General features: G+C 41.5%; 1 protein-coding gene across 2 annotated transcripts; it reads left to right on the forward strand.

Moving 5' to 3' along the window:
- Window positions 1-9,647, forward strand: ythdf3 (YTH N6-methyladenosine RNA binding protein F3). 2 transcript variants are annotated; one of them, XM_008396266.2, is made up of 6 exons: window positions 1-236; window positions 324-594; window positions 944-968; window positions 1,200-1,279; window positions 2,195-3,856; window positions 8,473-9,647. In XM_008396266.2, the coding sequence occupies exons 2-6, from the start codon at window positions 571-573 to the stop codon at window positions 8,494-8,496; spliced, it is 1,815 nt and encodes a 604-aa protein (XP_008394488.1). In that variant the 5' UTR covers window positions 1-236; window positions 324-570; the 3' UTR covers window positions 8,497-9,647. The 2 variants fall into 2 exon arrangements, with proteins under 2 accessions (XP_008394488.1, XP_008394489.1); XM_008396267.2 differs by having other exon boundaries at window positions 327-594.
- Window positions 9,648-12,122: the final 2,475 nt, after the last annotated feature.

Genomic DNA, 12,122 nt, shown 5'->3' on the forward strand with positions numbered 1-12,122 from the left:
ACAGATGCTTTAAGCTAAGAAAGCTGTGTTTTTGCTGTCGGTTAGCATGGCAGGTAGTAGACTGAGTGCATGAAACAGTAAAGATAAGAAAATAAGCAGAAAAGTTGCTGTGTGTTTGTGACTGTCATGTGAAGCGTTAGTTTGTAACATGACTCAGAGCGTCACAGGCGGAAGGTCACGGAGCAGCAGGACGGAACGGAAGCGGGAGTAAAGAGCCTATCCGCCATTGTGGAATAGTAAGGGATATTCCAATCACTTTCAGATTGACTGATTAAACATCATTCTCGGTCACACTGACGCGCTGATTGACGCCTTCTCATTAGCAGACACCGAGTCGCCTGAAGCAGCTGGAAGAGGCTGGTCGTCGTCAGATCTTAGCCCAGCAGGGGAAAAAAAACAAAAAAAAAAAAAACGCCGCCTTGTAACGTTCACGGAGTGATTGGACGAGAAGGAGAGACGAACCAGGAAAGCAGCACCGAAGTGCAGAAACAGAGAGACGAGCAAGCAGAGGGGGGAGAGAGAAGCCGCGGACAGTCTGACAAAACAGCGAGCAGTTTCGGTTCCTGGAGGATGTCTGCGACCACAGTCGATCAGGTTCGTGTAGCTGCGCTGTATGCTAGCTTTGAGGACGAAATAAAACTTTACGGACCACTGTTTGACGGGCTTACTGTGCCAAATCAAACAGGCTACAAAGTCTTTGATATGTGGTGGTTGTTAGCTGAAAGGTAGGCCAACTGTACTGCCAACCTACACCGGCTGCAGCCGGTTGCCAATGCGGCACCGTTTACTGGTTGTCAGAGCGTTTGACATCCGGTTAGTAAGACGAAGCAACCTGTAAATGCTAACATCCGGGCGAAAGCTCTCACTTTAGGTGTTATATTTGTAGGATAGTGTCTGTCTGCTCTGCCAGTGTGTTTTAATATCTTATCACTTGTTGTTTCAGAGAACCAAAGGACAAGGAAATAAAGGTAAGGCTTTGACTGGGAGTTCTAGCCACTGCAGGTTATGATATTCTGTGCTATTACTTGCTGACAGTGTTGTTGAACTGTAGTCCAAACTGCAGCCTGGAGCATTGTTGACACAACACAGCAGAGCATACCTGTGATCAAAATGTAGCCATCTGACATCATGGCTGCTTGGGGATTACAGCTTCTTCTAATTACTTATATTAGATTTTTTTCCCTCCTTTTTATATTTAGTGCAAAACGGATCCATGCATCAAAAGGATGGTGTGAATGATGATGATTTTGAGCCTTACCTAAGCGGCCAGACAAATCAGGTAATGTACTTTTTAAAATACACAATGCCTAAATTAGGATAAGGATTGCCACAGCCATTTTTAATAAGTAGTAGTTTTTTTTACACTTAACTCACAAAATAATTTTGCCACTATTCTGAAAAAAAGAAGAAAAAAAAAATCAAACTCACAAGTCAACTTCGAGTTCCCTTTTTGTATTTCAATTAAAGTGCCTTCTGTATGTTTATTTCCAAGTTCAGAGTTTTATTTTCCAATGTCTCAACATAGGTTATTATTAGCTTCTGTTGTACACGGCTAGGATACAGTTCAATGAGATATTATTCATATCCCCTGAATCAGACTACGACAAAATGGCACACAATTGTGAAGTGGAAGGAAAATCTTTTCAAACAAAAAATGAATCCGTAATCAGTCCCGTGAGTCGGTGCTTTTTGGAACCATCTTTATTGAAGCTGCAATTCTTTTGGAGTATGCCTCAACCATCCATCCGTCCATCTTCTTCCACTTATCCGGGGTCAGGTCGCGTGGGTAGCAGCCTCAGCCAGATTTGTGAAATTTAGAATTGGTCAATTTTTTCCACTATTCATTGCAGAATAGCTTAATCTCAGTTAGAGTGAGTGAAATAAAAAATAAAATAAGAAAAAAACTATACAAAGACTGGTGATACTCTGATGTTTGCCTTACCTATAAATCTGACAGGGTAATATTAATAGATGCTCTTTGAAATGTTTTCCAATGTTGTGTACTCAGATGCTATGATGCATTCATATGAACAGCGCTTTTCATTAAACTGAGGCAGTAGAACAAAACAGAGTTGTTGAAAAAGAAATGTATTAAAATGTAATTTTGTTACGTATACTTAAACAGTAATAAAATGCAAAAGCATCTGTCTTTTTGAATAATACTTTCAATTTCTTGTCTTTCTGTGCCATGCAGAATAACAGCTATCCACCAATGTCTGATCCTTACATGCCCAGCTACTATGCTCCATCCATTGGGTTTCCTTATTCTCTGGGAGAGGCTGCTTGGTCCACAGCTGGAGATCCACCTATGCCCTACCTTACCACCTATGGACAGATGAGCAATGGGGAGCCGCACTTTATCCCTGACGGTGTTTTCAGTCAGCCAGGAGCCCTAGGAAACACTCCTCCATTTCTCGGGCAGCATGGCTTCAACTTCTTTCCTGGCAGTGCAGACTTTTCCACCTGGGGAACCAGTGTCTCTCAGGGTCAGTCAACTCAGAGCTCAGTCTACAGTAACAGCTACGGCTATGCTCCCAGCTCACTGGGCCGGGCAATCGCAGACGGACAGGCGGGCTTTGGAAGTGACACCCAGCTCGGTAAGGTCCCAGTGCTGAACAGCATTGAGCAGGGTATGACGGGGCTAAAGCTGGGTACGGACATGGTGGCAGCTGTCACCAAAACCGTTGGCTCACCTTTAGGGGGTACAGTGGGCATGAACAGCACAGTGGCCAATAATCTCCCTCCATCTGTCAACTCGTCTGCACCACCTAAACCTGCCACTTGGGCAGCAATCGCCAAGAAACCGGCCAAACCCCAACCCAAGGTCAAAACCAAAGCCAACATGGGGATGGGGGGAGGTGCTGCCATTCCCCCACCCCCAATTAAGCACAATATGAACATTGGTACCTGGGACGATAAGGGCTCTTTAAACAAACCGCCGTTAGCTCAGACTATGATGCCCCCACAATCTCTGGTGCAGCCCCCACTCCTTGCACAGCCCCAACCCTTACTGCAGAACCCCTTGCCCCCGCAGCCTCCGCACCAACCCCAGCATCAACACCAGCCTTTCCAGCTCCAGTCTATACAATCACCCCAGCACCCCCAGCCTCTGTCCCATGGCCCTCCTCACCTTCACCTCCCCTCCCAACCTGGCCTCCCACAGCACCTTCATCAACAACAACCTCAGCAGCTTGGCCCACCCCCCAATCGCTGGATTGCCCCCAGGAACCGTGGTGAGGGCTTTAGTCTGGGTGGCGGAGTTCCATTGAGTGCCTCCCCTTGCTCTGGAGAAGTGCACCCCGTGTTGGAGAAACTCCGTACCGTCAACAACTACAACCCCAAAGACTTTGACTGGAACTTGAAAAATGGACGTGTTTTCATTATCAAGAGCTACTCAGAAGATGACATCCACCGTTCAATCAAGTACTCTATCTGGTGCAGTACAGAACATGGAAACAAGCGCCTGGATAGTGCTTACCGTTCGCTATGCAACAAGGGCCCCTTGTACCTGTTGTTCAGCGTCAACGGTAGTGGGCACTTCTGCGGTGTGGCCGAAATGCGATCGCCAGTGGACTACAACGCCTACGCAGGCGTCTGGTCTCAGGACAAGTGGAAGGGCAAGTTTGAGGTGAAGTGGATTTTCATCAAGGATGTGCCCAACAACCAGCTGCGTCACATCCGGCTGGAGAACAATGACAACAAGCCAGTGACCAACTCCAGGGACACTCAGGAAGTGCCTCTGGAGAAGGCCAAACAAGTGCTTAAAGTTATTGCCACTTACAAGCATACCACCTCAATCTTTGATGACTTTGCACATTATGAGAAACGTCAGGAAGAAGAGGAAGCTTTGAGAAAGGTGAGATAAATTACCTTCTATTGAGCCTAAAAGGGAACACACTTCCGGTGGGTCTTGTCATTTACCACGCCTCCATTGGCACCTCAAACAGATTGGTTCCGTCTGGCAAAGTACGACGAAGTGGGATCAATTACAAATATATACCCATGACTTTTGTCATGGGTATTTGTACCCATGACTTTTGTCATGGGTATTTGTACCCATGACTTCTGTCATGGGTATTTGTACCCATGACTTCTGTCATGGGTATTTGTACCCATGACTTCTGTCATGGGTATTTGTACCCATGACAGAAGTAAGCAGTCGTTTGGGTAAGCAGTCGTTTATTTTCCAAAACAATATCTGGGCGCCATGCCTTGGAGCATCAGCTGCTGACCAGACGCCACCATTGTAGGATGTTGAGTAGAAAATCTTTTGATGGTCTCCACTGTGTGTTCTTTTTTATAAACGGCTCCTTCACATTCCTGATGTAACTTGTTGGCCATTTTATAAAAAAACAAATAAAACTGGCCAAGTATTTCTGAATTTCTGCTGGTTGTTGTAAATATAATCAGCCGATGTCGTTCAACTTGATGTGAGGTTGTAACATCAGCGGCTGCATTGACAGTCTGCAATAAATGGAAGTTCCCCGAGGCCCGTCTGCAGATTGACGCTTCGCCATTACTCACAATCCAAGTTCAGGAAACCCTGAACCTGCGTCAGCCATCTGGCGTTGTTAAGATTGCTAAGAGTCACCCAAGTGGAGTTAGGTGACTGTCGTGTTTCCTGAAATAACCCACATTCCTGCCATTCTGTTTTCCCAGACAAAGGCAGACATAAAGTTGGATCTACTTTTGAACTACAAGCCCTCCCAGGCATCCACAGACTCCTCATGCTTTATTAGTCTTTTAACAGCATAAGCTCCCAGGCTCCAAAGTGGTTAAAATGTGCCCTGGCACAGTTAGCAGAGTTTTTGTTTTATATATATATATTTTGCATAATATATTATGAAGCTCTTTAATCACATTGAGCTGTCATTCTGAAAAACACCCTTAGTTTAACATCCTCAGAGGGGAAATTTAATTATGTCCCAATAGTGGTAATAATGGTGTAATACAAATGGAAGTAAAAAGAAAAAAAAAAAACCCAGAGAATTATGTCTCCAGTAGTGTCCTTCTGGATCCATTCTTATATCCATAAAACACACACATACACACGACCCCCTCCCTCTCTGTTTCTCCAAATGTTGGTGCTGCACTGACGCTGTATTGACTCCTCGTTGTTGACCTTGTTAATATGCACTCGGTTCCTTTCTCATAAATATTTCAAGTCAATGTTTTCAGGCTCCTGAAAACAAACTGTCAGTAGGAAGCCGGTTTCATCCCGCGTCACGCAGGCGTCGAGCCGTGCTGCTTTTGTATCCCTGACCCTCATTACATGACGGGATCGGCGCAGGTCGAGGCCTCGCCCTTCTTCACCTGACAAGGTTAATTGTTGCCTGTTGTTTGGCCTGTCCTACCCAGCCTTTCAAAGATGTCAGGCTTGTGCAACAACACCTTTTCCCAACACCATCTCAAGGTGTGTTCTTTTTTCTTCTTCTTCTTTGTGTTATTTGTTTTGATTGGAAAGATAACCTTGCGTCTAAATTTTATTTGGAGCTTTTATTGAATATCGAGTCCATTTTTAATATGTAGCTGGTACTGCGCACGATTTCATAATTGAAAAGATCTTAAGAAGTAACTTTATTTGGATGAAAAGTACATTTTTCTCATTAGTTTGAGGAGATGAATTGCATAATGAGTTTTGTGATGAATTGCTCAGTCAGGTTATATTTTAACTTGAAGAACTACATTGATTTGAGCTGCAGACCTTGTATAGACTAAATATCATGAGGCTTTTTGTCGCAGGCCATCTGGGGATTGAGTTACTGCCGGGGCCTGGGTCTCTCTGCGTTTTTCCCAGGGAACTGATATGGTCAACCTCAAAGAGAGCACTGTTTTGTCTGAGAAATGGGAGGGGGAAAAAATGTTTTGTACCTGTGCTGTTCTTCACATGACGCTTCACGGCATTCATCTTCTTTTAATCTGTAACAAGCCATTGAATATTTGACATTGTAGGAACGGCGTGATGTTTTGTTTAGAATATCCGCCTCCTTTTATCCCTGACTACATGAGATTTCGGGCTACGAGCAGAAAGTAATGACAGCAGTCTCCTGACAGTGTAAACATGGCTGATTATTTTGTCAGTTCATTCCTTGGGATCTAACTCTTTTCTCCTGTTTTCTAGTCGGTTTCCTTCTCTGGTTGTTTTAACTTAAAACATGTGCTTTGTATTTTTATCTTAGTAATTACTTTTTTCAATTCAGGTACTTGGAATTAACATAAAATATGTCCTCAACATAATATAGAGCACAGGATTCCTTGTGCTTTTTCACATCCTGTCATGTTGGCAACTTTAAACTTTAGTCGGTTTTGTGGAGACTTCATGTGAAGCGATGTACAATTGCAAAGTTTAATTTGAAAATTAAAAACTTGTTTATTTTTTTAAATGGAGAGTTGTGGTATTTTTTTTTTTAAACATTAAAATAATAATAAAAAAAACAAAATAAAATACAAGTTTGAACTCAACCAGAATAAAAAAAAAAAAAGTAAGTGCCACATTTTCAAGATGAAGGCATCTTCATACGTCCTGTAGTGATTTGTTGACAATTGCTGGCATTGGACCTGCAGGGTCCACTGGGTTCCAGTTCTGGATCTCCATGGATTTGGCTTCTTCCAGTGCATCTGTTGCTGTCAGCGCCTTGGGCTGTTAGTTGTGTTCCCTGCATGCATTCCTGAATAGTTTTTGCAATGCTGCAGACTCGAGTCGGGGGAGACTGTTGCCATGGAGGGGGTGTAGCTTGGTTGGTTGGTTGGTTGGCTGGCATGTGTCGCGGTAATAACCACACGAATGCATGGAGCCAACATTTCCCTGTATGAATTTTTAGACTGAAACAAGATGAGCAGTTTAATTCCCTTCACCTGTAAGTGCTTTTGATGTTGTGGCTTATCAAATTTATATATTAACATATTTCCCTGGGAGGCTACATGCAAACACTCTTATTGCTCTTTAAGGTATTAAAAAAAAAAATCCTGCGTACACATAACCAAAACTTGCAGCTAGCAAAATATCTTGGTCAACCTGCTGAATGTCCAGTTCCCGCACTAATGTGCCGGGTATTTGATGAAGTAAAATCTTGCTGCGTAAATTACACCCGCCTGATTAAACCCCACCTACACCTAATAAACAAGAACAGCAGTTTTCTGTTCCAGAGCAATATATAGCAAAAGCTGTTTGATGAACAGAAAGTGCTCCCTGCATGCTAATAAAATTGCAGTACTTTTTTTTTTTTTTTGACGCATCTCAAAACAAATGAAAACCATTTCGATTGAATTTTATGTCTGCAAATAGATCGGCCTTAAAATGGCACACAGGAAAAGGATAGACTCATAAATGTACGTCTTAAAGTAATACAATTCATAGATGAGTCACGCAAAAAGACATTAAGCCGTTACAGACTTCCATTCGGTGCTTTGCTTGCTAATAGTGGTATTGATTCTCTTCTTAATTGCTTTTTTATAATTTTTACATGAGTATGGAAGGAAGTGTTACCTTTTCATTACTTCTAGTTTAGGTGATATGTTTACAAATTAAAAATGAGTTTCTTCAGTATAATTTCTCTGCATTTAAGCAACGCCAAACAAGCTAAAATGTGATTTAAATATTAGTTTATTTTAGTAATTAAATTAAAGTATTATATGCATTCATTCCATATGTTGTGTATAGATTTTTTGTTAATACCAATGACTCTGGCTTAGAGTTAATGTAAACCCAAAATTCAGCTTCTCAGAAAATTTTTATATTACAAAAAAACTAATCAAAAAATAAGATTTTCAGCACAGAAAGGTTATTGTCTGTTGAATCATGGGAAAGACTTCTGATATGACAGATGTCCAGCGGACAGTCGCTAACACTCACCATAAGGTAAGCCTCAAACAGTCACTGCTAAAGAAGTTAGCTGTCCAGAGAGCACTTTATTGCAGCACGATGGAAAATTAAGTGGAAGAAAAAAGTGTTGAAGAAACGGTTGCTGATTGGTTGTTTTGATTGGTTTTTGAAGCAGTGTTTTCAGAAGTTTGAGGGGGATATTCACTAAGAGTGGAGCGCTTCTGTGACTAAGATACGAGCTAAAGGTTGCTATTAAAACAGCATGAACTCTGGGTCTGTGTCGCACCTTATTGATAATTAATGCACAATGAGCTCTATTTATAATTGAATGCATAATGCAGTACATGGACATACATTCAGTAGGTTGTTTATGTATTAAAGATCCTTTTTTGGTGGGTCTCCCAAGTTGAGAACCTGTATTTTGGGTTTTCATTAGCTGTAACTCAGAACCATTGAAATCAACAGGAAATTGCTTCAAACGCATCACTGTGTTTTAACGAATGTGTAATTTCTTCAGTGTTTTCCTTTGTGAATAATCCTAATTGGATGAAATGAGGCAGAAAGCGTCAATCTCACTGACGAGGCTGGCTTTGAAACCTTTCTTTCTCCGCTCTCGCTAACTGCTGGTCTGTGTGTGTTTCGTCCTCCAGGAGCGCAGCAGGAATAAGCAGTGACCTTGAGGCAGACCCTCCGCAACACTAACGATGAAGGACCTTTAAATCAAATTAGCCTAACCCCACGGTGGAGGGACTGTCGCGGCCTGTCCTCCCGAGACAACAACGTATCCGAAGACTTGAGCGCGACATTAGGTGGACTCATCCTGTATCCGTTGATTGGTGCATCAGACCCCCGTTTTCCTGTCTCACAAGAAAAAGAGCGTAATCTGTTCGAAACTCTGTCTTTTTAAGCACTTTCAGTCCTTCTAAGCAGCCTCTGCCAATACCCTTAACTAGCTAACTCTGTTCTTTGATTATTTTTCGTTTGTGAGCTTCTAACAGATTAACCAGAGAAGACATTGATTTCACCGATTTTACTTTTTTTTTTTTTTTTTTTTTTTTTTTTTTTTTTTTTTACTGTCGCCTCAAATGGTTGGGATATTGGTGAGCTTGATCTGGCCTCAAAGAGAATTAAAGATGTGGAAATTGACTCAGTCTGCCAGATTGAGGTCTGGAAATTGACGGGTGTGGGATGACGTAAATAGGAAACGGCCACAATCGTACCAATCGTAGGGCCTACCCTACCTTGCCCCCTTTCTTTCTGCATCTTTTTCTGTGTACGAAAAGCTTACGATTATGCAGCTGGCTGGTGAACCGCCGGCTTACGCACCTTTTTTGTTTTTTAATTATTTTCTTTTTTCTTTCCTGTGGTTCTGTCATTCTGAAGTGCATTTGTCCGAGGAGAAAACCCGCTGCTTTGCCAGAGTTAGACTTGGTGACCGTCGTTGCTCTGATGTGGATGTACTCTAACTGTACCCCAGGTTCGATCGTGCTAAACGACCCGTTGGAACTTTTGGGAGAACCTCCGCGGTCAGCTAATCGGCCGGACGGAGATTCAGCCAAAAACAAAAAAGGAAGAGAAAGAACCATCAAATGCAAATATGTGATTATTTTCTCCTCTTGGTAACTCACTAGCTAAATAAAACAATGAATTATGTTTAGCGCTGATAACGTCTTTGTGTTGTGACTTCCTTTCCTCGGACTTTAAACTTTTACACTGTGTACTTTCTGAGGATATCACATTTTAGTTCCTTGAAATATTCTGCAGTTCAGATCCATACATTTCAATTTGTGTAAGTGCCTGTAAATAAACGACTTGCTTACTGGAACTGCCTCACCCCAGAGTTTTAGAGGAAGGCTGTAAAACCCTCCCAGTCTGGGAAGCCCCATACTGTTAATACAGAACTTGGACATAGTTGAGGCTAAAGTTATTCACTCTGACAGATTCAAAACTAATTAAAATTAATCTTTTAAAATGTTTCTTGTAAAGTTAACACTGAAGCAGCCCTGGCAGAGTCTGAACCTGTATTTAATACAGTCTGATAAGGGTGATGGCAAAGAGGCCTTCCAGCCTCAATCACTTGACTGTGTCACCAAAGGTAAATCATCACAATAACAGTGAAAACGTCCAAAAGATCTGGTCAGGAATTATAAGGATTTGATAACTTTAATGCCAATAAAAATTTTTTTTTTCCTTTCATGATTGAGAATGATATAAATAACTGACCCATTTTTCTTTTTAAAATAAAAAAAGCGATTACATGTACATTTTTTATTCCAGAATTGATACTCTTTAACCATGTTTGATGACGGCTTGAGAAATTTTGATCTCACCTCACATAAAAAAAAAAATACAAAGAAGTTTTGGAGGTGTTTTATTTTTGCTGGTGGATCCTTTTTTCTTTCACACCACAGAATAAAGTCGTAAACTGATTTCAATAATAAAGCTAAGATGCTTTATTTTTCCACTACAATGATTTTCCACTTACAACTAATGAAAACGTGACATCTAAAATCAGAATATAACATCAGACAAAAGACAATTATATAATACAGAAATATGGGTATAATGGAAAAAAATAGGCTAAAAACCTACTTAAGTTTATTTCTGAAGGTACTTTTAATATGCTAAATGGGGCTCACCTGAACTTATATGATTTTAAGTAAAAATGATTCCTTATGTTAGTGGTGGCTAGATTTTCTGAAAAGTAGAATATCTTAATTTCATCAGCTAAATCCACAAGAGGTGCTTTCAGGAGTTACGCAACAACATGCTTGTTAATAACTTGTTAATAATAGACCTTCACTCTCTGTCCACTAGAGTGCGCCATTATATCACATTGTACCAAATGCTCTTCTTCTTTCCTGCCAAACCACAGACTGAGTACAAATCTCTTTTTTTCTTCCTGTAAGCAATGAAGCCTTCTTTCTTCTCTAGCACCCTCCCCCCCACCCATCCCCCCCTCAACTCCTACAGACACAATTATACCAGGATGAGAAGCACTTGTTGTTCTTCCACAGCTTTTTTGGAGCAATTAATACCAGCTCGCCAAGCTGTGCTGTGAGAGGTGGAGGGGAGATGAAGAAAGAAAATGCAAGCAGGGAGTAAGAGAAATCCTCCTTTATGTGTCTCAAGGAGCAAGAAAGAGCTGTAATTATAACATCGGAGGCTTTGGATTACGACTTTTCCCCTCCTGTGTGTTAATTTGTGCATCTGTCAGGTTTGTTTCTTTCTTTTCCGGCAGGCGCCCTTTGAAAAGACCACTCTTCTCCCACTTTCATTTGTCTGTGAACACAAGAGAGAGAGAGAGAGAGACCGGGAAGGAAACTTGGCATTTATTCGCCTTACAATGCCGTGGCAATTACTGGTTGTGTGTGATCCCGAGAAAATGCTCTCATTCTCAAATGTGCAAAACAGTAATTTAATTAGAGACCTTTGATGTGATGTAGATTTGACCTTGTGCATTGATGTAAAAAAAAGTGCTACAGAGAAAGGTTTGTTGTTCTGTTGTACGCACCGCTGATCCGTTTCTTTTTTACTCTCCTTGTTTTTCTTAACATTTAGGAATCAAAGGAGCTCATTAATGTTTTAACAGCCTCTGTATCGTTAATGTGGTCAAGCATGTTTCAAGAGAGTTCATGGGAACTTTTTTATCCCCCCCACCCCACCTCCTCCTAACCCTCTCCAAAGCATCAACATGTCCTTCCTGAGACAGATTTTGTGAAGTGAAGATGAGAGAAGAAGCATCTTCCATGTGGAGATGAAATGCCTTTGAAGTTTCAGTCACAGTGAAGACGTATCAACTCTCTGGCTCAAGGCAAGGTGAGCTCCAGTCTCTGGGCTGGCACTTCCTCCGTGTTCGCAAGGCTTTCGCTCTCTGGGCCTTGTCAGTCAGGAAGTCCTCTCTGGACGCTGGTGCGATTGATGAGCATGTTAACTGACGGGTGGCAAGTCGGACGAATGCTAAAGTGGTCTCCGCGGACAGGCCAAGTGTTTCAGGGAACGCTGTGGGAACGGTCCAAACTAGTCTTTCACAGTCCTGACTTCCTGTCATGGCAGCTTAGCTCACGAAGATTAACTTGTACATAAACAATTTAATGTAACTGGCTGGGTTTATGAGGCTTTATGTAATTTTTTTACTTTCCAGGTCTAAGTATTGAATGCATTTATATTTCCTAACTTTTTTTTTGCTTTCCCATTTAAATATTAATTAATTTTAACTTAAATAACTCAACAAAACAAATGTGTCAGAGTGGATATTTTAGCTAAAGCAATGTTCTAAATTATTATAGCGGCTTTGGCT

Source organism: Poecilia reticulata, linkage group LG20 (assembly GCF_000633615.1).
Source record: "Poecilia reticulata strain Guanapo linkage group LG20, Guppy_female_1.0+MT, whole genome shotgun sequence".
Lineage (NCBI taxonomy): Eukaryota > Metazoa > Chordata > Actinopteri > Cyprinodontiformes > Poeciliidae > Poecilia > Poecilia reticulata.

Coding starts and splice junctions, on each gene's coding strand:
- ythdf3 (XM_008396266.2), top strand. CDS start 571: ATGTCTGCGACCACAGTCGATCAG. Junction 969..1,199: donor CAAAGGACAAGGAAATAAAG/GTAAGGCTTTGA, acceptor TTTTATATTTAG/TGCAAAACGGATCCATGCAT. Junction 1,280..2,194: donor TAAGCGGCCAGACAAATCAG/GTAATGTACTTT, acceptor TGTGCCATGCAG/AATAACAGCTATCCACCAAT.